The 27,297-nt window shown below is 42.0% G+C and overlaps 1 protein-coding gene across 1 annotated transcript in view; it reads right to left on the bottom strand.

Annotated features, from left to right (window-relative positions):
* The window catches only part of gpc1b (glypican 1b), a 69,495-nt gene extending 42,207 nt beyond the window's left edge, over window positions 1-27,288 (bottom strand). Inside the window, exons 1-2 of the mRNA XM_068340184.1 lie at window positions 27,155-27,288; window positions 26,853-27,069 (exon numbers count right to left, since the gene is read on the bottom strand). Of these exons, the coding sequence (XP_068196285.1) occupies window positions 26,853-27,012 (160 nt within the window). The 5' untranslated portion in view covers window positions 27,013-27,069; window positions 27,155-27,288. The remainder of the gene's footprint in view (window positions 1-26,852; window positions 27,070-27,154) is intronic.
* Between the last annotated feature and the right edge of the window lie 9 nt (window positions 27,289-27,297).

Below are 27,297 nucleotides of genomic sequence, written 5' to 3'. Positions count from 1 at the left end.
TTCAGACCCCAGGCCAAGAAGTTAATGGGGTCGTTTCAAAAATGCAGGATTAACAAACCCTGAGATAAACCTGTGGTTCTGAGTTGACTTACCCTGAACTTGGAAAACCAGGGATTTCGGTTTCACAAAATGCTTTTCAGGGTTAGTTTTGTCAACCCAGAGTAAGTTGACCTGCAGTTTAACAGGCTAAAAAAAACCATCAAAAAATAGAGCCTCAATTTGACGATTCACCATGACGACAGACGAGACCCGCACCTCAATGCTTCGCTGCAGTTGGAGTACAGATTTTAATTCATGCATATGAAGACTTTGAGGACATTTTCTGAAGAAAGAGCAACAACGTTGCAGCTGCAAACCAGAGGGAGATGGCGTGGGAGGAATGTGCTGCTAAATCTACATGTACCTGAAATGGAATGTGGGTACCATCTATGCCCCGATTAGATTGTGAAATCCTAAAAGAAATTAAAGTTACTAATCAAATTCTGAGGTTGTAGTGTAAGAGGACATGAAGGTAGTTGGTGTGAGAGAGGAGGATGCAGAAGACAGGGTTAGATGGAGGCAATTGATTCGCTGTGGCGACCCCTGAAGGGAAAAGCCGAAAGGAAAAGAATAAGAATAAGAATCAAATTCTGAGGTTGCAGCATAATGCCATTAGGAATATATAATTTCAAATTGATTTATCAGATTTCTACATCATTCACCTGCAACCCTGTGGAACTCCTCCTTGATGAGTCTGACGGGTTTATCTCCAGGGAAATATATAAACTGGGGTAAAACTTTCATTGTGAGGTGCACTGAGCATCTGTATAGAAAACTACCGTTTGCATATAAAAGACAACATCCCGCAACACCCCTGAATTCAAAATTTTACCCTGACCTGCATTGACCTAGTTTAAGGTCATCATCACATTTTTGCGCCTCTAGCTTCCTGAAAATGTTGCTTTTTGTTTTGTGATTGTACCTCATGAGGTTTCAGAGATGTGTACCTAAAAAGGTAGAAAAGTGAGAATTTGACCTTAACCTAGTTTTTCATCTCCTGGCCTCCCTGAAATTAACACCTTTTACTTTGTCTTTCTATCTTATCCGGTTCCTGAGATATGTGCAAAAAATTTACAAAAGTTGACATTTGACCTTGACCTAGTTTTCTCAAGGTCATCATCTCATTTTCATCTCCTTTGCCGCCCAAGTAACGTGCTTTTTGTTCCACCTTTCTATCTGAAATGGTTGTGAAGATAGTTGGTGGATGAACGGACGGATGGGCCGACGGACAAACACACAAACACTGACAATTACAATACATCACCGCTTTGTGAGATGTAATACAAACTGAACGGAGTGCGACATGCAGTGCTGCTGTAGATGTGAGGATGGATCAAGGTCGTGGATTGTTTGTGTGTGTGTGTGTGTGTGTGTGTGTGTGTGTGTGTGTGTGTGTGATGGATCGGGACATTAAGTGGTATCAATCATAAAGATAACTGAACATCTGAACACGGTACAAAAATATTTCATTCTCTGTGAACTATTGCTGAAACCCCATCAATGGGATCCTCGTCAAACGGACATACCTCGTTTTGTATAAAATACCTCTAAATTTCACTTACAAAACCTTACGTCGGCAAAACTCTCCGTCAGACAAAACCAGGAAATGAAACGGTACGAGTAGCTGTGAAAGCGGGTCAGAGGAAACCCTGGGTTTGTGGAATTAAAACCTTTAGTGGTATCATCAGGTTGGTGGTAAAAGGTCAAGTACAACGCAGCACACCAGATGGATTTACTTTGCTTGAAACAAAAAATTAGATTACACATGACCAAAATAGCCTTTCTATGCTAAAATGTAGCACTGTTTCCTTTAGCAAAGATACAGAGTGACTTTTAATCTTCATAGACAGCCCTTTCCTTCTTTAGAACTCAAAACGTTGGCATGAAGCCCATGTGGGAACTGTTTTACTGCATTGCTCTGACAGGTAAATGCATAAGACGTGTAATGGAATGTTTGTCTTTCACTCACTATACCGCTGTCTAATCCCACGTTCAGTTCAGGAATGAAAAAGGGCTTTGCATAGATTTTACTTCAGAAAATAATACCTAAAGGCTTGTCTAATCCCGCTCCTGGACTTGGAAAAGCATTCAGTCATTCTCTCCTGCCTTCACTCACTCTTTCTGCGATACACTATTAATGTATTCTTTTCAGTGTTTGTGTACCTCGACTTCAGAGATGTCATGTTTCTCGGTTTTCTTGGCATAGCTCTATTCTAATCGTGGAATGTGAAACTCCTGGCTTGCTCTGCTCATTAATTGTATCCCAACATTCTGTTAGACATCAATTGTTTTTTTCTTTTTCTTTGTTTCCAAAGTTCAAACACAGTTCTTGCTGTCAAATATCAAAACCTGCATTATGCAATTTGGGACACTGTATTTAGACTATTTATGGCAGATCTGTCCCAATGTGAAACACGATGGTGCATTATTTATTTAATCTCAAAGGCAAGCTATGTGATGCATAAAGTGAAGCACCAATGGACTGTTGTGATTGTTAAATTGTCATGTACATACTTACCCTTTAATGTAGATTCAAACTGCTTGCAAATTAGCATGCATGAATGAGGAACCTGCTGGTGTCATATCAAGGCCCATTTATGCTCCATCTTTAAGAGGCATACAATTTTTCTCTTTCTGAAAGCGGACAAGCTGGTTGAGATGGGCCAAATTGAGCAATCCATATGGAAATGGTTGTCAGTGCAGCTACAATTTGTCCAAGACATGACAAACGTGTACAGACACACCAAAAAATAAAATTACTATCCAATCTTTGGCACTTTGACACTGCCTTCCAGCAGTTGTAAGGATCTCAACTTATCAAACACATAGACATGTGCAGACATTGATGAACATGTCCATTCATGTACATACAGACAGCATAAATAGACCTTTAGTTGACCGGAGAAATGAGACAGAAAATGTATCCTAAGCTAGTGAAATGTACCACTGAGAGACAGTGGAACAGCTTATGCACTTTCCTCTGTCATTGGAAAAAAAAAGTCATTACAAAGGTCTGGCCAATGCTGATGGGGTCGATGGTTATCCTTACAGAGTGAGATAAAAAGGGGAAGTAGGGAGAGAGCTGGGATGTTGGCCGGAAAGAGACAGATAGGAAAGTGCCGTTTTTTCTATAAGACTCTTAACCCATTAACTGAGAGAGAGGGAGAGAGAGACAGAGAGATTTTTTTTGAAATTATGTTTATTCATGAAAGTCAAATTAAAAGATGATCAAGTTGACACAGTATTTTTGTGGACATCTAACAGTTCTCCACAATCATCTTTTATCATCTTTTATAGAGCGTGATCTGTGAATCCGACTGGCAAGATGGAACAGTTCTTAAAGATATTAGAATGGTGGGTAAAATAATAGAATCTGTCCAATCGTGACATGAACAGGCTTTTCTCCCTACAATCTTGAGCTGTTTAAAATCCTCCATGCATCAGTCAGATCATTTGTTCTTATAAAATCCCTTAGTGTCTTAGCCGGTTCAGCATGAGGTTCTAGGTCAGTGGTACTGGGTTTGATTGAACCCTTGGGGTTCGGTGAGTCGGCTGAATTTCGAGCTAGGTCGGGCTTGGACTCGGGCTTAAGATCTTACCTCTATTGTCATGATGGTCTGTCATCTGATTGCCTTCTTAATATTTTAATTCATAGTAACTATGTTGAGCAAAAACAGAAAGTGGTCGGACGAATATGTGCAACGTGAATTTACATGTACTGTATAACGGAACGTGATGGGAGTCAGCTTTCTGCATGATTTGCAGTGTCAAGTTGAGCAACTCTAGTCTCGCACTGGCAAAAATAAAGGAACACTTTCTTAAGCTACATGGACAACAACAGAAACAGACTTTGCTGTGAAAATGACATAAGAGTAGCACTTGTCAAGGTGAAACCACACATATCTGAACTGGTCTCTCAATAACAACAGCAGAAGTCACACTGATTTGCAGGCAGGTCATTTCATGTGAGTTCATGCACTGTCTTGGTTTTGTTCTTTGAAAAATGTGATATTAATGCACAATTAATTAAATACAACAGTAAAACATATACTTATGTCTTAAATTTGAATTTTTATTTATGTATTTTTACTAAAGAAGGGTTCAGTGAATGAGCATATGAAACCGGCAGGGTTCGGTACCTCCAACAAGGTACCGAACCCTGTTAGTACCTGTTGGTATCACTGTTCTAGGTGATTCCTGTCTAAAGCAGTGTCTTCTGTGCAGTTAAAACCCCCTCCTAAAAACAGGTGCTCATCTCTGCTGCATTTCGGAACTTCTTCATTTAAAATATTCAAACAATCCACTCTATCTGTGCCCACAGTTGGGGCACAAACACAGATGAAAATCAATGTCTGCTCTTCAACCTTTGCTCTTATTTTTAAAATGTGGCCCAGGAAATGTGTTCTAGCAAAACAGAGTGGGTTTTAAAAGCACATGAAAATATAATTTCCACTCCGCCCCTGGTGTTGGTTTTGTAGCTGAAATACATTTCATCTTTTTGCCAGTCAACTTCACTTTTAACAGTACTGTGTGTTTCTTGGACAAATAAAACATTTGACTTTTTAACATCTATTAAACTAAAAAACCGAAGCTCTTTCCACCATGTCTGTTGCTCCATTTTTTCCGGCAATCATGATTTTTACTTTTGTTTTGAGTTTCTTCAATCTATACTTCTTTGGTCGTGAAAAATGGTTGGTCACTTCTTTCTGAATCTTTTATGAAACAACAAATACTATCTAGAAACATGCGGAGATTGAGACAGAAAGCTTCTACTTTGGCCCTCGAATTTTTTGTATCCTGTAGGAATTTTTTTAATCTCCTGCAGATCATATTTTCCTTGTATAACTTCTTTCAGACTGTCTACATTTTCATTCTCGGAGCTACGTGTATCAATACATGTTTCCGGTGTTTCCGGAGTTCTTTTCAACTAATTTTAATAATCCTTCATCCACTAACATATCATCCTCCTCTTGTCCCCGTAGCAGCGACTCAACCACTTCTGCAGCAGTCTCCCTGGCCCCTTCAGCCTTCACTAAATCACTCTATGAAACATTATGAACATTATCCGTGCTTTGTGTGTCTGTCACCTGTATCTGTTTAGCTCTATTCTCAGAAAACATGGCAGTTCATTTTATTGTTATGCAGATGACAGTCAGATCTATGTCCCTCTTAAGAAGTCAGACATATGTAGTCTTAAGCCTCTCTTAGAGTGTTTACCTGACATTAAACCTGGATACCACTGACTTTTCTTAATTTTAATGAAAAACAAAACAAAACACCAGAGTCATGGTCTTTGGTAGTACTTCTGGAACCCCCATAGTTGACCTGGATTGGTTGACACAATACAACAAGACAGTTGTCAACAATCTTGGAGTAAAAGTGGACACAGAGTTATGCTTGACAGGCAGATTAAAGAAGTGGTGAAGTCAAGATTTTTCCAGTTGGGGCAGTTGGAAAAAATTGTACCACTTTAACGGAAAACAACATTTTGAGACAGTAATCCACACTTTAGTTAGCGGATAGTGGGTCCTCCATGCTGCTTTCAACTTGTTCAGAATGCTATTGCCTGTCTTTTAACAGCTACAAGAAATCATGCGCACATTTCATCGATTTTAGCATCACTGCACTGGCTGTCCTCTCCAAGGACCCATCACCTTAACGTGGTGGAGAGGTTTGTGTGCCCTAAGGATCCTGGGAGCTATGTTGTCGGGAGTCTTGTACTCCTGGTAGGGTCACCCAAGGCAAACAGGTCTCAGGTGAAGGGCCAGACAAAGAATGGTTCAAATATCCCATGAAAAACGGAAAAGGGAAAACTGTGACCCTGCCCGGAGGAAGCCCGGGGCCCACGTCTGGAGCCAGGCCTGGACGGAGGGCCCGTCAGCGAGCGCCTGGTGGCCGGGTCTGCCACGGGGCCCGGCCGGGCTTAGCCCGAAAAGGCAACGTGGATTCTTCCCACCCCTGTGGACCCACCACCCGCAGGGCAGACCGATGGGGTCGGGTGCGCTGCCATATGGGTGGCAGTGACGACAGGGGGTCACGACGGACCAGACCCGGGCGGCAGAAGTTGGCTTTGGGGACGTGGAATGTCACCTCACTGGCGGGGAAGGAGCCGGAACTTGTGTTGGAGGTGGAGCGCTACCAGTTGGATCTGGTGGGGCTTACCTCCACGCATAGCCTCGGTTCTGGATCCAAACTCCTGGATAGGGGTTGGACCTTGTTTTACTCCGGAGTTGCGTCAGGCGTGAGGCGCAGGGCGGGTGTGGGGATACTCACAAGCACCCGGCTGAGCGCCGCTGTGTTGGAGTTTACCCCGGTGGATGAGAGGGTCGCTTCCCTACGCCTTAAGGCTGTGGGGTGGAAAACTCTGACTGTTGTTTGTGCATATGCACCAAATATCAGTTCAGAGTATTCGGCCTTCTTGGGGTCCCTAAATGGGGTCCTTCAAGGGATCCCTGCAGGGGACTCCATTGTTCTCCTGGGGGACTTCAACGCACACGTCGGCAATGATGGAGACACTTGGAGGGGCGTGATTGGGAGGAATGGCCTCCCTGATCTGAACCCGAGCGGTGTTATGTTGTTGGACTTCTGTGCTAGTCACGGATTGTTCGAACACAAGGATGCTCATAAGTGTACCTGGTACCAGAGCACCCTGGGTCGGAGGTCAATGATTGATCTTGTGATCGTATCATCTGATCTTCGACCGTGTGTTTTGGACACTCGGGTGAGGAGAGGGGCAGAGCTGTCAACTGATCACCACCTGGTGGTGAGTTGGGTCCGTTGGCGGAGGAAACCTTTGGATAGACCTGGTAAGCCCAAACGAGTAGTGCGGGTGAACTGGGAACGTCTGGAGGAGGACTCTGTCCGTGAGGCCTTCAATTCACACCTCCGAAGGAGCTTCTCGTGCATCCCTGTGGAGGCTGGGGGCATTGAACCTGAATGGTCGATGTTCAAAGCTTCCATTGCTGAAGCTGCAGCTGAGAGCTGTGGTCTCAAGGTCTTGGGTGCCTCAAGGGGCGGTAACCCTCGAACACCGTGGTGGACCCCGGTGGTCAGGGAAGCCGTCCGACTAAAGAAGGAGGCCTTCAGGGGCATGTTGTCCCTGGGGACTCCTGAAGCAGTTGCAGGGTACCGACAGGCCAAAAGGACTGCAGCCTCGGCTGTGATGGAGGCAAAACAGAGGGTGTGGGAGGAGTTCGGAGAGGCCATGGAGAAGGACTATCGGACGGCACCAAAGTTGTTCTGGAGGACTGTCCAACACCTAAGGAGGGGGAAACGGGGAACCATCCAAGCTGTATACAGCAAAGATGGGACACTGTTGACCTCGACTGAGGAGGTTGTCGGTCGGTGGAAGGAACACTTTGAGGAACTCCTGAATCCAACTACCCCAACTGACCCGTCCTCTGTTGCAGAGGCAGAGCTGGAGGATGATGGGGGATCAGAGTCAATCTCTCGGGGCGAAGTCACCGAGGTAGTTAAACAACTGGACGGTGGCAAAGCCCCGGGTATTGATGAGATTCGCCTGGAAATGCTGAACGCTCTGGGTGTTGAGGGGCTGTCGTGGATGACACGCCTCTTTAACATTGCGTGGAAATCTGGGACAGTGCCGAAAGAGTGGCAGACTGGGGTGGTGGTTCCTCTTTTTAAAAAGGGGGACCAGAGGGTGTGTGCCAATTACAGGGGCATCACACTCCTCAGCCTCCCTGGGAAAGTTTACTCCAAGGTGCTGGAAAGGAGGGTCCGGCCGATTGTCGAGCCTCAGATTGAGGAGGAACAATGTGGGTTCCGTCCTGGTCGTGGAACAACGGACCAGCTTTTTACTCTCACAGGGATCCTAGAGGGGGCTTGGGAGTATGCCCATCCAGTCTACATGTGTTTTGTGGACTTGGAGAAGGCATATGATCGTGTCCCCAGGGATATACTGTGGGAAATACTGCGGGAGTATGGAGTGAGGGGGCCTCTTCTCAGGGCCATCCAATCCCTGTACGCCCAAAGTGAGAGCTGCGTTCGGGTTCTCGGCAGTAAGTCGGACTTGTTCCGAGTAGCTGTTGGCCTTCGCCAGGGCTGCGCTTTATCACCAATTCTGTTTGTGATTTTCATGGACAGGATATCGAGGCGTAGTCGTGGTGAGGAGGCTTTACAGTTTGGTGGCTTGAGGATTGCATCACTGCTTTTTGCAGATGATGTGGTCCTGTTTGCGTCATCAGCCTGTGACCTGCAGCGCTCACTGGTCCGGTTTGCAGCCGAGTGTGAAGCGGCGGGGATGAGGATTAGCACCTCCAAATCTGAGGCCATGGTCCTCAGCAGGAAACCGGTGGAATGCCTTCTCCAAGTGGGGAATGAGGTCCTTCCACAAGTGAAGGAGTTTAAGTATCTTGGGGTCCTGTTCACGAGTGAGGGAACAATGGAGCGTGAGATTGGACGGAGAATTGGGGCAGCAGGAGCGGTATTGCAGTCGCTTTACCGCACTGTTGTCACAAAGAGGGAGCTAAGCCGAGAGGCAAAGCTCTCCATCTACCGTTCAATCTTCGTTCCTACCCTCACCTATGGTCATGAGCGATGGGTCATGACCGAAAGAGCGAGATCGCGGATACAAGCGGCTGAAATGGGCTTTCTCAGGCGGATAGCTGGTGTCTCCCTTAGAGATAAGGTGAGAAACACTGCTGTTCGCGAGGGGCTCAGAGTAGAGCCGCTGCTCCTTCGCGTGGAAAGGAGTCAGTTGAGGTGGTTTGGGCATCTGGTGCGGATGCCTCTGGGACGCCTCCCTAGGGAGGTGTTTCTGGCACGTCCAGCTGGGAGGAGACCTCGGGGCAGACCCAGGACCAGGTGGAGGGATTATATCTCAACACTGGCCTGGGAACGCCTTGGGATCCCCCAGTCAGAGCTGGTGGATGTGGCCCGGGAAAGGGAAGTTTGGGGCTCCCTGTTGAAGTTGCTGCCCCCGCGACCCGATTCCGGATAAGCGGTGGAAGATGGATGGATGGATGCACTGGCTGTCCATACATTTTACGATTAATTTTAAAATTCTTTCATTTGCTTTTAAAGCCTTAAATGGCCGCGCTCCGCCCTATCTCTCTGAGCTACTACACTTGTTCACTCCAAGCCACTCTCAGGTCAGTTGACCAGCTTCCTAACACAGCCTAAAGCCAGGCTGAAGCTCAAAGGGGAACAGGTATTTTCTGTAGCAGCGCCTAAACTACGGATTGCCGGTACACACCAGGCAGGCTTCTTCTCTGTCTCATTTTAAATCTCTTGTAAAAACCCACTTCTTTTCCCTGGCATTTGACACCATCATGAGTTTTGATTTTATAAATGATTTAACATATAATTTTAATTGTTTTACTTGATTTTATTGCCATTTTTAACTTATTTTATAAGATTTTAATTTGGTATTTTTATTGCATTGTGTTCACTGTTTTATTGTCCATCTGTTGTATTGTTAATTGTTGACTGTGCAGCACTTTAGAAACGTGTTTGTATAAATTGTGCTATAGAAATGAATTGGATTAGATTGGATTGGATGTTTAATCAAACAGCTACATTGTTCAACTAGCCAAAGGGTTAACAGGGATTCCAGGTTTATGCAGTGAAATTATCTATAAATTATTAAGTCTTTTGAAAAATCCTGAGAAAGAGCTATAAGGACAGGCTTACTATAGATGTCCAAAGTCCAAAATAAGCCTTCTACGCCATACACACAATGACTCTTGGCTAAAAATCTGCATGTGTGTGAGATAAAGTCTTTGAACCAACTCAAGTTTATTTGATCTTAACGCAGCTGCAAAGTGTGAATACCTTTCACATATTGCTTCACCAATTCTTTATTAAAGTACTTCTTATTTTCCACATTTTTCTGGACCAGCCCAAAAGAATGCAGTCTAAAAGATTCCCCCTTTTCTGGCAGGATGGATTCTATCACCACCTCTCTCTATTCTTTTCCCTCAACATCCAGCTGTGTGAAGGTGTCAGAATCGGTATGAGAAGTACCATTAGACTTGAATATATGGACTGATGTCATAACTTGTCTGTCATGATGTAACCTTTTCCTGATATTACAGTCACCTACAAAGCTGTTCATTGTGCAGTCAAGCCATGCCTTCCACCCACAACCATCTCACCAACCACATTTTGCTGCACCAGCAACACTCATGACTCAAAAGAGCATGTTTAATTAACTTTAAATCTATCAGCATCTACTGAGCTGTGCCAGTACACTGGTTAAATCATGCCCCATTTGATCTTCATCAGCATGTCCCCCCTAAAATTAAAAGAGAAAAACAAACATCACAAAATAGCTGTCAACTTTCATCTGTGAACACCTTTGTGCAGTTATACAACAGGTGGTGTGTGTGTGTGTGTGTGTGTGTGTGTGTGTGTGTGTGTGTGTGTGTGTGTGTGTGTGTGTGTGTGTGTGTGTGTGTGTGTTTCTACACATCTTTTCGTATTGTACATAGTAATTTTGTAAGCCGTATGCCCTGATTAAAGAAGAATGGTTCTCAGCCAGGATGTGATTTTCATTTGTAAGTATTCAAATTTTCTTATAAAATCATTTGAGCTTTTGTTAATGAAAAGCTTTTATGACACACTTTACAGATATGCAAAATAATTTTTTTTAAAAATCAAAAGAAATCTGTCAGCCAGCAGGCTTGAGAGGTTTGTTACTCTTTGAGTGGATTAGTGCTCATTGTGAATTCTGACATGGTATGAACCTCTGGATTTAGATGGTATGCACCTGCATCAGTGATGTCTCCATGTATGCAGTTGTGAATGAACACTACCATAAAATATACAATAAAAAAAAGAGAATATCTAAAGACTTCTGCAGCACGAGCCAAAACAAAAGCATTGTAAGGCTTTCTGTACAAAGTATCTCAAGAACATTTCTACTCAGACGTGTATAACAATTTGTGATCAAGTATTCTGCCACAGGCTGCTTCAAAAATGATTTGGAGTAAGGAATGAACCGATTAGAACAATTAGCAGGTAACCTGCTCTACTTCCTGAGCTGCAGACGCATCAATTTGACATCTCTCACTCGCAGCTACACACATAATCAATGATACTAAACCTTCAGGGTCCGTAATTTCAGAGAACCATCCCTTTAAAATATGAAGCCTGTTCTGTTGTATGTGTACTTTTGAAATTTGTATTTTGGCACAGTGCTATGGATTTCCATCTGCCTTTTTCTATTGCGGATTAGGTAAGAGTAACTACAATAGCATACTGTTCAACATGACAGGCATCTCTTCTGAATTTCTCATCAGCTGTTTAAGGCAGGAGCATCTGCACTTGCCCAATATACCATCTGCAATAAAATAAGCCACTACAGTGAGCTTTGCTATGAGTGAGGCAGCTATGGATTTCTGCTGTACAGGTTATTCTGTGTGCTGGGCATTAGCCAATCAGTGGTCTGTAACATCTCATGAGAACTTTTAGTACCTGTCAGGCTTACTTGGACCACAGTGAGGCAAGTATTTGTACTGGTTAGAAGGTGAAACACCAAAAAAAAATAGAGCCGGAACAACCCAGTACAATAGCTTAAAAAAATTAGCCGTTCTAGCTCAGAAACTAAGTGACACCAAAAAGACAGGCTTTGCTTCCTTTCTGATGTGACTGATAGGAAGTGGAAACAAGCTTGGACACGAGAAAAGCACAGTAATCCCTCGCACATACGGGCATCAACATGCGCGGTTTCGCCTCATCGCGGATTTATAGTAGGTAGTCACGTGATACTGTATGCGCATTGTATTGGCTGAAAGGCATACCAAAGTGAGCTGCGTTTCGTGAGTCTCAGAATGTAGCGCTCTTCGGTGAAACAGTCTATAAGAGTGTGGGAAAAGGTAATACAGTTAGAAAGTGGTTTAATATCAGCATGGGGACGGTTCATAAACATTTATATTACCGTAAATAATAAAATAAATTGTTCCTCGCTATTTCGTGGAATTTCGCTCTTGCCGGTGGTTCCTGGAACGCATTAACCGCAAGTAACGAGGGATCACTGTATACCAATCTACAATGTCTTATGTACTTTCAAATATCGCTTAAATTAACACTTGACCTTAAAGTCAGCATTAGTGTAATAAAAGTTGGGCCCATTCCAAATATTAACCTTAATGGGGGTTTTTTATTTAAATCTGCCATTGGATAATAAAATGTAAGAAAGTGATGCTGAGAATGACCTTTTCATCTGATTAGCTGCCTTCTTGACTTTTCTAGCAAAGCTGAGATGTAGATTTAGGAGGAAAAGAAAAGAGATGGAGGGGCAGCAAATTATTGCAACCTACCATTTTGGGACTAGCTGAAAGGCAAGAGGTTCAAACAGGGGGTAAGAAAGAAAACGTTCTTTTTCTTCAGCGTGAGGAATATGAACTTTGAAGTCTTATTAAGGTGGCTATCTCCAGACAGCACCATAGGTTGTCTATACAGACTAAAATAATGACTACGGGGTTAAATGCCATGTAACTGCCAGGTCTGATGTCTATAACAACAGATACTGCTGCCGTGCACAACTGAGTTCAACGACACACACACCTGCTCATAAAAGATTATCTCCTTCATGTTTTTCTATACGCACCAACACTAACTTTATAGAAACCACAGAAACACCTAGAGGTGCAATGAAACCATGACATAATCTGTTTACAAAACAAAGCAGGCAATTTCTTTGTGGCAAGAAAGGAGACACCTCTTCAAGGACAAAGCACAAAGTATGATGTATAATTTTACTTACCCATTACTTTTAATTTGAATTAAAAATATATTCATGCTCACTGCAGAATTAGGGAAAAGATTATTTATCTTGGATGGAAGGTAAAAAGTAATGGGACTGAGTCTGAGACTGTATGAATGTCTGTCACCGTCCGATCGATATCTATCTATCTATCTATCTATCTATCTATCTATCTATCTATCTATCTATCTATCTATCTATCTATCTATCTATCTATCTATCTATCTATCTACCTACCTACCTACCTACCTACCTACCTACCTACCTACCTACCTACCTACCTATCTATCTATCTATCTATCTATCTATCTATCTATCTATCTATCTATCTATCTATCTATCTATCTATCTATCTATCGCAACTGAATGACTTTGACTCTCCCTATCATTCCCCAAACAATGAACATTTGCTGTGCATTAAAGCCCCCTGATACAGGTAGAAATAAAATAATAATAGGGTAAAAATAGAAAAGGAACAGGGCATTTATTTTCATGTCACGGTACATTAGTCACTGTGTTCCCAAGACAGAAGGGGTCTAGGTGCATTTTGCAAAATGGGTAATGTGGGTGGTTTAGAGTTCATGTCATGTCATTGAGCTATGGGGAGAGCTGGTAGACCTCCACATACATTAGCTTTGCATGCCTGGTTGACATGGGAAACTTGAGACATTAAGACAGCCAAGTGCTTTTAGGAAAAGTAACTGAAAAATGGAATAAAGCCGACTGACAGTGAATGTACCTAATGACAATGGCTTTATTCACAATGGAGTGATATCCTTGTAAGGCTGTCCAAGATATATTCACTATTCACTCAAGCCCATGCATGGTGCTTTAGAAAACCCATATGAAATTTTATGTAGGTGTTACTCAAACTAAATATGGTTCAAAATGCAGGCAATCCTTCGCTGCAATCTTTGAGCTTTCTCATCCCATAGGTCACTGTGTACAATGTACTGCTAGAATCATCATTGTTATCATTATTACTGTTATCACCATAATAATATTTGTAGTATTATCAATGCTGTTATTGTAGTAATTCTTACAAATAACAAACATTGATCCGCTTTAGGGAAAATAGTTTTTACAATTTTAACAAATTATTACACACAAGTAGGCCAATATAAATACACTAGATTCACTCAAAGGAGAGAATTTGGAGTTATAATGTGACAGAAAGCCACTGGATGGTGATCTGGGAGCCTTGCTCAAGGGCACCCAGGAGTCTCTGACCACTTGGTAATCCAAAAGTGGTAATGAAACGACCACCCTGCAGATTAAGCTACCCCCTACAGCATCTTGCTCCCATACCAGAAGTTGAACCCAGGCCACCTGGTGAAATTTAGGAATCCAAACCACGGGATTATATGGGATGTCTAACTACATTAGACAAGATTTGTACCTGTTAAAGGTAGTGTTTCCTCAATGCTATTACCAAGTTCTTACTCATGGGGGATTGGTGGGTCTCTGTAGAATATACTTGGCATGGACCTTGGAGCAACAATCATATTAAGTAATGACACACGACATACAGTAGTATTTACAAAACTTCTTACACTCGAGTTATAATATTAGTATTTCTGGCATATCAGATTTAAACGTGATGCAGCTACTGCTTGACATATCTGGTAACCATTAGGTTGTTAAGGTGATATTGTGCACAACCACAAGCACAGTGACTCAAAATGCGTGTGTGGGTGTGCGCGTGCGTGCATGTTTGTATATGTACGTGCATGCTGTTTCTGCTCGAGAAGTTGCTTCACCTATTGGTTCTGCCCCTGCCCAGCTTGCAGTATATAAACACAAGGCGAGTGATTTGTTGCCACAACCCAGTCCGACATGTCTCTGCTGTAAAGAGTGACTCTGAAGAGCTGAGTAATGCTCCATTTTCAGTCACGTGGTTTGCTCTCCGCATCCTCTATGCAGACCCCAGTGTTAAGAAGAATTTTGGACTGACAGGGCCCCGGAGGAGTGAAGACAATAATCAAGTCCATTATAAGGATTTTAAAGGAGAGGATGTGTTTAGAGAAGCAATTTTGTGATTGATTTCATTTACACAAGCACACATCATTGGTGCATGTTTGCATAAACACACACACGCATTTATGAATCAGTCAAATGACCAAAATAAAAGCAGACAGTAGATTTAGTTAAGCATCCCAGGCATAAACAAAAGTCACTGACGTCACCCAAAATCAACAGGGCCAGGGCCTGAGAAAGACAGCAAGCCAATTTATATAACAATGTGAAGAAAGAGGGGCTTTGCGATGAACGCGACAGCTGTGCTTAATCATGGGAATTAAGCCAAGAGAGATGTGAAGGGACACAGAGGGACTGAAGAAAACTGCAGGGAGCGAGATAGTGCTTGAGAGCTAGAGGAAGATAACGTTGGAGGGAGGGAGTAAAGGATCAGCTTTAGAATGATATCTTAAACACTGGAAGCGTTGAAAAGGGACTGAAAATTGAAGGAGCGGACAACTGTTTCATGTGCAAAATATGGTAATGGGAAACATCAAAGATTCCTAAACATTACCAATACATGGAAAGTAGAGTGTTGTTTTTTAACTGCCAGTTATACTTTCAATAACTTTATTTTTCTCACTAAATGATTAACATGAATTTTAGAAATGTTACAGCCTGACAAATCTTGAGAACATTTCAGAATAACAGACAAGTCAAACCCTGTGAAGAGACCCACATCAGTTCCAATGTCCTGGAGGCCCTGACCATCCATCAGCAGACGTCACACGACAGACCCGAGCCACTCACTCTGAGCATCACAATTTTTAACAGGATTTGTGATTCAATTTGACTGAGTGATGCCCTCGGCTTCCGAGGCTAGAATTGAGGCCGATGGGGATTTGCCGAGAGAGCACGGTGAAGGGAGCAGAACACTGAGAGGGGAAATAGTGTGACAGGGATGCTAATATTCCTGTTCACAAACTGAGGAAGTGATTTAGCCACAGCGCTACACATTCTTAACCAGGTTACTGCAGGAATATGGAATGGAGTATGTCAGAAGCGCGCGCGCACGCAGACACACACACACACACACACACACACACACACACACACACACACACACACACACACACACACACACTCACACACACACACACTGTTGGATGAGATGAAAATGGATTTTGGAGTCTTGACAGTGCTGAAGAAATGAAGAGCTGGCGAAACACCTGATGTGCTGTATTGGAGAAGTGATAAATATATAAATAGATAATTGTTATCATTAATAGAATTTAAGATAAAACAAGATGCAGGACACTGAAGACTCATGAAACAAGTTGGGTGAAAATTTCTTTGAAAACTGTCCGCATCATCTCCGACTGCATTTCATCTCAGCAAGAAGATAAAGAGGACATGAAAGATTTAAAAAGAAGCTTAATGCAAAGTTGGCTTTCAGACAATATGGCAACCATCATGCAGTTCTGATTGTTGCTGCAGGCCTCATTTGTCCAGTAGGTTGCAGAGTCTAGAAATTATGAGCTTAAGTGCAGAATTTTAACACCTTTATATTTATTGCCAAGTGTCAGTCAAAATGAATAAGATACTTAGCATTGAGCTACTGAATGATATCAAGTAATTTAGTTTCCATATGTATTGTATGTGCTATTTCAGGCAACAATTTGTGGCTTTAAATATCGAGAGGAATCGCTGCTGTACACACACACACACACACACACACACACACACACACACGCACACACACACACACACACAAACAGAGAAAGAGATGGAGAGAGATCGGAGATAGAAACATATACTGTATATTTCAATGCACATACACACTATCAAATATAAATATACTACACAAAAACACACCCTACGCTCTCAGAACAGCCAACTTTGCATTAAGCTTGGGTTGACAGAGTTCATTTGGATGTTGCAAAATATTTATGAGAGAAGACTGCAGGAGAGGAAGACGAAATTAAAAAAATTGAGGAAGCAATGAGGGATATCAAATAACAAGACAAATGCAACTATGATGAGATGGCCCGACTGAAAATAAGTCTGTTACAGCTGAGCAGAAGAAAAAACAAGCTAAATAAATAAGTCATTGTCATTTCAGGTTCATTAACTCAGGGCCCACCACTTCCTGCTGAGAGGAAGAAGATGGGAAATGGGAGGGATGACGTGTAAAAAGCTACAGTACATTTGTACAGTAGCTGAAAAACTTCTCTCCTCTCCTACGATGGATTTCTTCTTCTTGATTATGCTAAATATGTAGGATATACATGCATAATTCCTAGACAACTCCCTCTGAAAAAGGACTAAGACTGAAATACTAACTAGAGTGGAGACAGAGAGAAATAAGGGAACAGACAGACTGGAGAGAGAGGCTTAGGGAAGTCAGAAAAGCAGGAAAGAAATATTTAGGCAGTAGAAAAGCTAATCCTGTACCAGAAAACAGGATGACAATTGACAGTAATTACATATCCCCCCCACTATAATTACTAGCTTTTTTTATACGCCCCCTCTTCACATAAGGCCTTACTAATCCTCTGGTCATTCCCGCTCCTCCATCTTCACTCTTTTATCTCCAGATGTAAATAGCCAAACATGGTCAAGTCAAATAAGTAAACCACTGCAACCCACGCAGGGTTTTCCTTAGATATAATTGATGCTTAAGAAATGATGCCACAAAAATCAATTTCACATCTAATTACAGAAAAAAGTCCTTAGAAAGCACAAAATCCAACAGGAGATGAACATTAGAGTGGGATCTGGAAAACAAAAGTTGCTTCACCACAAACAAGGAGAGTGATATATAAAAAGACTCATGCACGGTTAGAAGTCATTCGGGTATTATGGCTTGGAGCGTTTCAGGGGGATACCAAAAACGTATCGCATTTGGGGGAGGGCGGGTATGCATCTTGTTCCACCAGGAAACCAATGAGGAAACATTCTGATTTGACTATAATTGCATTCTAACAGAGACCAGAGGAAGTTGGGAGACTGCTAAAGTACGTGTAAGAAAAATGGATCACCATAACACAGGCAAGAGCTGGGTGTCCTCACATGCAGCCCCATAAACTATACAGAACATGACACGACCAAATTCAGACTATAAAAAATAGGTAATGTCAGAACACAGAAATATAGAGCAAGATAAATCACAACCTTTTTTCGACAGCATCTGTGAGCATGCAGTAAAATTCCCATGAAAAATAAATGATTTCACAACTTCCTGTCCAACGGCAGATGTGGAAGATGAGAGAGAATAGAGCCTCACAGGCGGAGAAGACTTTGGGAGGAAAAGAAGGCTAGATAATTACCATAATGGAAAAGAGTGCGAAACAGCTTATCTCAAGGAGATAAAACCTTCAGGAAATTACAAACGACAAATGACATTAAAGCAAAATAATTCTACTGTATGGATCCACTTTCTCAGGAGTAGGTAAAACAAAAACCTTCAATTAAAAAAAAAAAAAAAACGGAAGAGGGAGGGCCTGACAAAGTGGAAAACTTGGTGGAGATGAATCAGAGTGAATCTCAAGTATGGAAACATGCTTCCGCTTTTGAGAAGATCATGGATAAGAATGTTTACTCCTAAAGGGAGAGCGAGAGGGAAGCAGGAGACAAAGACGATATTCACAAGTCTGGAAGCACCTGGGATTTGGGCCACACACACACACACACACACACACACACACCAACAGATAACAAGCAGTCCAGTTTTTGTACAGCTCCTCCTCCATTGTCGTATCCTGTAGATGCAAGATGAAATGTTTACCGAATATCAACCAAAAGTATGAATGGAGGACAAGATGCTGTCGCACAGAGTAAATCAGAAGTGGCTTCCTTTTTGAGTGAAGTGTGTAGTTGGGGATATGCACTGTTGCTCCTGTGTGTCCTATCTTTATTAAATCTGTATTGTGTGTGTCGGAAGTCAGAGGAGAGAGACACCGGTCATATTTCAGGCGTTCAACAGCTGGATGACGCGGTCAAGATTTCATCATCTCGTCAAATCTTTAACAATCCAGGTGTCTGCCCTCCATCTATTCTGTGGTCCTGTGAGCTCCATCAGAAGCTGTGGTTTAAAAGATGGCAACAGTTTGTTCAGTTTCAATTCTTAATTATTAAATTTTGAATTAATAGTGTTCACTTTCAAAATTTTAAATTCCAATTTGTCAATTTCAAATATAGTAATCCCTCGCGAATTTGCACACCAACAGGCGTGACTTCACCTCATTGTGGATTTTTAGTAAGTAGTCACGTGATAGCGTACGGGCATTCTATTGGCTGACGGCATCCGGAAATGTGCTACGTTCCTTTGAGTCTCGGAAGGCAGCGTACTTCCGTGAGACAAAAGTGCTGTAACAGTCTAAGAGTGTAGGAAAAGATAATACGGATAGAAGATGGTTCAATATCAGTATGAGGAGAATTCATAAACGTTTAAATTACCGTATATAATAAGATAGTTTGTCGCTATACTACGGAATTTGTTATTTACGTGTGGTTTGTGGAATGCATTAACTGTGAGTAACGAGGGCACACTGTATTTCAGACAAGAAGATAAAAATGCTTATTCTTGAAATAGTGGGCCAAATATTTGCTGATACTACCATGCAAAATGGAAATAAAATACAGGTTCATTAAAGTATTGATTATTGGGTGAAAAACACAAAATATATAATTGAATTGTTGAAAAAAAATGTTGATATTTGAACTAATACATCAAACTGCCATTTTCTTCATTTTCTTATTTATAAAAATAGTCTTTGGAGTTGTGTTCCACAATACCTAGCCTGTTATCATAATTACCTGTTATATGGAAATAAAGTGATGGAGGAAAAAAGGAGTATTTGATATTGTTGTTTTATAAATGCCTACAAATATGAACATACTTGTCAACACAACTTCAGCACATAGATAAATCACATTCTCTACTAATTAGCTGCCACTAACGTTGACCTACTATCTATACATGAACAGATAATAAATATAATAATGAGCTGAAACGCTCGGCAAAACCATAATCCCTACTTTTTAAGATGATGGAAGCATTAGCATTGCTAAAAATTCCAAAATTGCATTCAATTAATAAGAGCAGGGGTGAAACAAATGTAAAAGCAAATTAAACACAAACCAAATTCTGTATTTGTGTCCATTCATCGATCCTGTTGGTCCCACTGATTTTTCTATCAGAGTCACAGAATTTCCCATGTATGGGAATAAAAAGAATGAACGTGTCCCAAAAAATATACCGGTAAGCAGCTGTTAATTGCGCGTATGGGCGTGTTGGTGTAGGGTGTGTCATTCTGAAGACTCCATTCTGCATACCCTGACTGTAAAATGGTAGTGGGCGTCCTGGTTTGAGCCTGTACCATCTGTCAGAGAGCAAGGGGAGCATAAGTGATCTCAAGCAGAGAGTTAAAACCTCTTCCTTGTTGCTTCAAATGCTGCACTGCTGGGGGGTTATGATGAGTCATAACAGCTCGGGGTGGCACACGTACGCATTTACATAAGCGATGAAAGGGCAAGCACAAAAAAACAGCAATTATATGCATGCGCACATGAATAGCAAGACACAAATACACACACAAACACACACACAGAAATGAGGTGTGGATGAAGTGTATGCTGGTCAGCAGAGGACTAGCAGACACTTGTCAAGGTAAACATTTCATTATATTTTAAAAAGAAACGTCTTTAAGGCTGTCTTTAACCTTAATTTCTTTCAATATCTCTTGCGCACCAAGGGAGCAATTTTCCTAAATAGGCCAGAGAAAATACAAAAGGAAGTAGTGACAGGTCTGACAGCTTGAGCCTGTCAGTTCAAAAACAAATCATTTCACCAGCATATGAATCTGACTATTTTCATGTCTGCTTCTTTTTTAGAGAGAACAGGAAGGAGTTCTAAATTTATTTTGGAGGTTAAAACATTCTCCCCTTTAAAAAGAACAAAAAAAGCAAAACAATATCATGTCCTGCGTGTCTCATGAAGAGGTTCCCACACCGTGCAAACTGCAGAGCCACTAATCATATCATGACAGACTTGTTTCAGCATGGATGATGTCAGAAAATGAAGACCTGATTTGTAAAATGAGCTGTTTTGCTTTTTCGATTCCTTCCTCTCTCTTTCCTCTTCCTTCCTTCAACATTTTTTCTACACACAGCCAGAAAATCCTAGTCAAAAACCAAGCCCAATTCACAGTCAGCAGTCTAACCCACCCGCCCCTCCTCTCTTGCTATGGTTAACATCAAACACACTGTGGTCTGTTTCATGCTCCCTGCAGCCCATTATGGCTTAATGCTTCAAGGGGGCTTCAAACTGACTTCAGCATATTTGGTTGGTGGGCGCGCGCTCACACACGGGGAAACGTGCACGCTTCCAAACACCACAAACAGAGACACACATGGATGGGAGCCCAAATGCCCAGAGCTTAAACTGCACCACTGTTGTAGAGACACAACTGTTGCTGCTGCTTTATCAGGAGGTCCAACAGATGTGCGCGGCTTCAGGGTAGAATTAACCTTCAAATAAGCCTTGGACCTCTTATCTCCTCGTCAGTTAATGAGTTCAATTCACGATTCACAAGGTGGCAATATGTAATTCAGTGTGATCAGTGAGGAAAATAAGAGCACTGCACCAGCAGAGACGTTAATGGGATGGAGATAAGACCATCCAAAGCGGCTGAGACACACACACGCACGTGCGCACAAACACACAACACACACACACACACTTACCATAAATGACAATAACAGGAAGTAATAATAAAAAAGTAATAATTCTGTTATAATTTTGTCCATGTTTCCTATAGTTTTCCTTTGTTTTTTCCCCTGCAGTGTGGAAAAAAATCTCAACAATTTAAGGTGCTCTTTGGAAGCTCAATTTTATTTATTCTGAGAATAAAAGAGGCTGATTTTATGACTCATTTATTACAAGATCCTGATCAAGACCAGCAATATTTGTTTTTCTCTGTGTCCCCATCTAGCCTGGTGATGGTGCAGCTTTTACATTAGCCCAATGCCATTCATTTCAGACTCGTGCCATATGGAAATGTTATGAAAATATTATGGTGTCTGACTACCTCAGACTGTCAACACCATGCACACACAGACACACACACACACGCATGCATGTACGCACACTGACACACACACACACACACACACACACACACACACACACACACACACACACACACACACAAACTCACACAAAAACACACACAAACTGGCCAATGATGTCCCAGTTCCTAAGGGTTCTAAATTGCTCACCATGTAATTACTATGTCCCAGGATGTTGAATATTATTTTTTACATGTTCTTCCCTCTCTTTGCCGCTTCTACTCCATCCCATATAATAATGTGTGTGAAGAGAGGGGGGGAAGGCAACCAAATGTACAGCAAAGAAGATGGCGAAAAATCGTCACAACTTATGGTGCTTGTACCCACTAGGGGCTCAGAGACATACAAAATGGAACAAGGTCTGCCTTAATTGTGGACAATCCTGTTATCTCATCGTTCCCCTCTGTCAAAGAGATGAGGGGAGGCACAGTGAGATTTTCTACCCAGTGTCACGGCTCGAACAAGACTGGTGGTGAGAACCCAAAAGCACTACAGTAAAGCAGGCGGGTCAAGTCCAAAAACAGGTCTAATAAGACAAGCAGGGTTCTGGTACCAAGGAATCAGTCCATACAGCAGACGAATCAGGCAGACGGCAAGCAAACAGGCAGAGTTCAGTAGACAGGCGGGTCATACACTAAGGCAGTCCAAAACCCAGACAGACAAATCCGAAGAGGGTTTGACCAAAGGCAGTGTGCGGGAAACAGGCAGAGTCTAACACACAATCAAAATGACAGGCAGGATACTAAGGCTGGAAGGTCAGGGCGAACACTAAACAATCTGGCAGGGAACAGAAGGCTGAGCTGAGTATATGAAGAGTGGTGGCTGACTAGGGGAGTGACTACAGGTGACCGAAGGGAAGGCAGGTACAGGGGATGAACTGATTACGAGTGGGACCGGATCTGGAATGGCATGCTATGTTAGTGACAGGAAAACAGGATAAAATAGTACCGAGACGTGATAACCCAGAGTGTTTGTGTGTGTGTGTTTTTTGTTTTGTTTTATAGTTACATAGCTAAAACCGTTAAACTCAAAAAAAGATGTACAAGTTAAAAAAAAAATTCCCCACACTTTTCAATGTCCTCCGCTATGATGATCATCCCTTTTTTTTTTTCCAGCCGCAAATCGGTTTTCCTAGCAAGGCTGGTGAGCAGCAATCCCACTGTATCATTAGCCAAACTGTGGTTAGCGATGACACTTCAGAGCCCCAAGGGACTCACAGTCTGCTGGTATCAACCGGCAATCAGCTACAGCATAAATACAGTATGGGAAAACTGTAGCAAAATGCTCCTCACCTCGCTGCAGATGTGTCATACAGCTTGTCTTCCATATAATCATTTAATACTTGTTGAGTACCAGCTGTTTTAAAAGGGCATGAGGTGGATTTCGCTTTAAGACTCAACCAGAGAGAGAGAGAGAGAGAGAGAGAGACATACAGAGAACGTCATTCCCAGAAAGACACAAAGATAAGTCATCAAGACTGTAATGATGGGGCGGGACAGGGAGGAGACAGATGAGCCTCATAAAAAATCAATCATCCATTTTTGGTAACACCAACAGAAAAAAAGCACTTTACAAAACTGATTACACAGTGCTAAATGAGCATCATCATTTTAAAGACATCAATCACTTGATTACTTGCAAACCATTGCTGTTCGTTTCTGTCCCGCTGATACTGTTGCCATGGTCTAGAAAACACGATATGTCAACACAGCAATAATAGAGAGAGCTCCTTCGTAGCCCACTAGGTTTCTTCCAGCTATTTTTTTTTTTATTGCTAAAGCACTTATAGGTATACTACCTTACTACAATTCTAAATTGCTTTCTTATCATGACAACATTTATAGGATTAAGTATTAAGAAAAAATACTATGAAACACATCAACAACAAGAACAGAACTTGGTAAAACAGTCTTTTCTTCATATGCAGGAAATGTCTGGAATGAACTTCAAGCCACCTTACATGTGGAATGACCTCCACCTCTTAATACTTTCTAAAACCTCTCAAAATCAATATTGCCTTGTTTTGGCCCTTGTGTATTGTGTAACTTTTTGCCAAGACTTCCTGGGAGAGGAGCTACTGTACCTCAATGGGACTTTTCCTGGTTAAATAAAGGTTAAATGCATGGCTTTTCTTTGGAACTTAGTTAAGATCTGGGTACAGTCCGAGCTGTTTCCAGATGATCATCATTGTGCGAGCAACATTTAAGTTCTATTCTTCCCTGGTCACTGAGCATGATCAAAACTGGGAATGTGATATGGTTTGTGGGCAAAAATGAAATTTAACCCCTAACCCGTGTTGAGAAATTTTTGCATAAGAATCAGTAGATAATAAATGTATTTCTTGGTTTTCCCAGAAGAGTCGAATAAAATGTTATAAGTTCAACAACTGGATTGTCATGGTCCCAGTGCCAGTGTTCACTCTATGTCCTGATTTCACTCCCACTCAGTCCACTCATTCCTGTCACCTGTATTGCTGCAGCCACCTGCTTCTCATCTCCAACCAGCCTCCACCTACTTAAGCTCGGCTCAGACCTCAGTTTGTTGCCAATGTCATTCTCTCATCCTACTCTTCAATTCTTTTAAAAAAAACTTTGTGATTTTGCTTGTATCCTGGATTTTGTCTGTTTGGTTGTTCTTTGCCTGATCTTCTGCTGACTTGTTGTAGGGTTTTGGATATTTAAAACTATGAATGTGGACTTCTCCTCATGTGTACTTGCATTTGGGTCCTACCCACACCTGTGACATAGTCATTTCAGGAGATGGATGCAGTCGTCTCTTGGAAAATGAGGTGACGTAGTCGTCATATAACCGTGACTTGAGGTCAGTAAAAACATTGGATCGATCAGGACCCAAGCATCTTCACACGAAATATTCTTCTGAAAAGTGTCAGCAATCACCAAGAACATTCTGAACTCTTGTAATTTAAAGGCAGAAGTTAAAGAGTTCCTATTTTAAGGATGTGTTTTAGGTGCCAGACTGGAGCAAATGAGCAGTTATTTATGATTGAGACAGGAGACACAGTGACATCGAGAGAAATATTGTCAAAGCCAAATCTTTCCTTTCCTCCCACTCTCCTTTCTCCCCCGCCTCACAGTTCTCTACCTCTTCCTGGCTGTTACTGCCTGTCTTTTATTTTCCCTCTTACTGAGAATGCATTGACCCCAGTCTTAAGTAAGCTCTATATCAGCGGTTTAAATGAAAGGAATAGTTGATGTCATGACAAGACAGATTTAGTCTTTAAAGCATTATGGATTGCAGGCATTTGGAATAAAAGGGAACCTTTAAGGTGCTGGGGCTGGCATTAATACTGTCAAATGATTTATTCAATATGGCCAATCAATTAAATTAGAAGCAAAGTATACTTCACCCTCACTACATTATGATATATGGTGTGATGATATGAGCTGACAGTTTCATCACATCACTACTCTACCTTCAAATCTTATAATCTCTCCTATCAGTGCAGGTACTGGGAAAGATCTACTGTGTTCCTTTGCTTGGTTATCTTGTTTCCTCATGGATGCACTGTTCCATTTGTGATTCTTAAAAGCAGGTCCAGAGAGTTAGAAATCTGACCTAAATAAATTTAAAAAATAAAGCAAAACCCGTAGCACATCGTACTCTTTGTCAAGACACAGAGTTCCTCGTGTAGTCGTGCTGTTTGTGAGCTCATACCAGAAAACAGAGCCGTTTCTACTTTAGGATCATCATGGGTGTCTGACCTTTAGGTGAATACTGCAGGAAGTCTTCCATATGTCTTAGTTCCCATGCAGCATGTCCCATTGCATAGATATATCAAGCATCTGTAAACACTTATAGAGCTTTGTGGGAAATTCACTAGACAGATTACAGAAGGCAGTTGATGAAGACTACAGCGGGAGTTAAACGATGTTCTGACTGCAGCAGTGTTGCAGACATTGTCACTCATATCTTAAGAATAAAAGAATGTAAAATATTTCAAATATTAGAGTTGCATTACTTGATTTTTTTTTCTGTTTAGAAAATACTTTGACATTCCCTACATTTACTTTTGGAAAAAGTTAAAAATACTTCACTTCCCTGAAATCGGTGACCAGAAAAGAAGTTGTGACAAATTACACATTCACCACCTCCTGTCTTGTCCATTGATGTAAAAGGCTGTAACTATAGAACCTGAAATCGCAGCAAATTGTCTGCGTGTTTGTGTGAGTCTCTGTGTTCCATATGTTTTGCACTAAATTCCAAGAGGAGCACACATGTAATCATCTGAACTGCTTAGGGGGCTTGTGACTGTCTGACTTCATAATGTCACAGTGAGCAACGTTGTGTTTGTATGATTACGGCACATGGTCAAGTGACTGGGGCCAGTCATTCATAGGGAAGAATTCCCAGCACACAGACAAGGCACTTTGAAGAGGATGAAGGATGGGGTGGGGTGGGGGTAGAGGGGGCGGGGGGGGAAGTAGCAACTAAGTTAAGAGCACATGAAAACTGGAAAATGATTCTACATCTCAAATTAAAAATATCAAATGTGACCACATTTTCATGGACTTTGTCATATTTGGATCAAGCAGCTGAGATGTCAGTGGCATGTCTTTACAAAGCAGCGTGTCATCTTGAAAGACAGCAGAGAGGTGACGGTGCTTACATGGAAATATGATGAAAATATGTCACATTAAGACTGTAGTTAACAAGAAAAAAATGTTGGAGTGTCGTCAAGATTCAGGCATATTCACTTAGATTACATACTGTTGAATAATTGGTGCTATTGGAGGTGCAGCTTTGTCCCCAAAATAGACTAACATTTCTCAGGGGTATTTGCAGATAGGTTTTGGTTCTCACTGCCATTGACTTCACAGCAACTCTGTGGTGCATGAAGAACATTATGACATAACTGAAACAATGCGGTGAAGCATTTGGACGCCTGGGTTTAGGATTCAGGGTAGGGATTAGAGAATATACCGCGCACAAAACAGACCATAACACACTTTTGTCACACTATTTTTGGAAGAGCTTCTACCTGATATCTCAGACTGGGGGACACCATCCAGAGAGAATCCTTTCCCGCTATAAAACTGCCTGATATCCGAACAACTCCGGGCTTTGCTGGCACCTTTGTCCCCGCCGGCTGGTGCCATCAGCAAACAGGCTGTCAGAACCGCTATGATGAAGAAATCCATCCCAGCCGACTGCTTGTATGTGGAGTTCTCAAATGCAAATCCGACTGCGTGTGAGTCCTAAACGGAACAGGAGACTCCTGGTTAAATGTCCGCCCGTTAAAGACAGCCTTTTAAGCGCTGCTGTGCGTAAAATATATTCCACCTTCCTTGATCTTCTGCCCGTCTCGGTGCGTCTGCTGAGTGTGTGCGGTTGGTCTCCGCGCACAACTGCACGGCAAGGACCGATTTCACAGGGCAGAGATCCTGTCTCTCCCCGATCCCAGAGACCGATGTGAGCTGGGTAGG

This window comes from Antennarius striatus, chromosome 18 (assembly GCF_040054535.1).
Source record: "Antennarius striatus isolate MH-2024 chromosome 18, ASM4005453v1, whole genome shotgun sequence".
Taxonomy (NCBI): domain Eukaryota; kingdom Metazoa; phylum Chordata; class Actinopteri; order Lophiiformes; family Antennariidae; genus Antennarius; species Antennarius striatus.
The sequence above is the reverse complement of the archived record's forward strand: the minus strand, read 5'-3'. Positions and strand labels throughout refer to the sequence as shown.